The 695-nt window shown below is 45.3% G+C and overlaps 1 protein-coding gene across 1 annotated transcript in view; it reads right to left on the bottom strand.

The window, feature by feature from the left end:
- Window positions 1–4: 4 nt before the first annotated feature.
- The window catches only part of LOC135803185 (transmembrane protein 87A), a gene marked incomplete at both ends in the record, with an annotated part of 957 nt that continues 266 nt past the window's right edge, over window positions 5–695 (bottom strand). The window contains one exon of the mRNA XM_065316774.1: window positions 5–676. Coding sequence (XP_065172846.1) covers window positions 5–676 — 672 coding nt within the window. The remainder of the gene's footprint in view (window positions 677–695) is intronic.

Below are 695 nucleotides of genomic sequence, written 5' to 3'. Positions count from 1 at the left end.
GTAGGTCTCCACAACACCATGATAACTAGTAGAAGTGCGGAGAATAGAATATGCCAATAAGCTTCTTCCAACCAGAGGTCTTTCCAGATCATCAGACACGTGACAACACGATGCGTTTTAATCGAGTATAGCATAAATATGACAGAAGCAGCCACGGAGAAGATGAGCGTGTTAGTAAAGTGCCTATAGAGATTCAACTTGACTTCATTCCTACGTAACCGCAGTGTTCGCGTCGTGTTGACCAAAGCGCTAAATATCCACCAACAGATCGCTGAATCCAAAACAGCCAGGGGGACAGATGCCACCAGCAAATCTCTATCTTGACCATTTTTTCGACGAGTCACCCTAAGGTAAGCTTCAGACGACGCTAGGAAAAAGTACAGCATACCCACGCCAACGACTCGGTGTAGGGCTGCGCCAAGTCGTGGTTTGACAATTCCAAAGCCCAAACTCACAATAACAACTAACATGCGAGCCAAAGTTCTCTTCGCGCATGAAACCCATTCAGCACCCAACATTGCTCCTTGAACCCGTGAACCAGTATTGTTGATGCTTTGATATTCCGCGTAAAACGTCGCTTTTTCCAACATTCCAAGCAAGATGACGCCGCCGATCCAGAATTGTACTCGAAGCATATCACGCCATTGCAGGAATGACATTACCATCCAGAGTAAACCTAAGATTACATAAAATAT

Source organism: Atheta coriaria, unplaced genomic scaffold (genome assembly GCF_025399875.1).
Source record: "Atheta coriaria isolate IRGN ID8LTWV9N9 unplaced genomic scaffold, Caltech_Dcor_3.1 scaffold6440_size1046, whole genome shotgun sequence".
In the NCBI taxonomy this organism is placed as follows: domain Eukaryota; kingdom Metazoa; phylum Arthropoda; class Insecta; order Coleoptera; family Staphylinidae; genus Dalotia; species Dalotia coriaria.
Note: the sequence above shows the minus strand (reverse complement) of the source record. Positions and strands in the feature narration are given on the sequence as shown.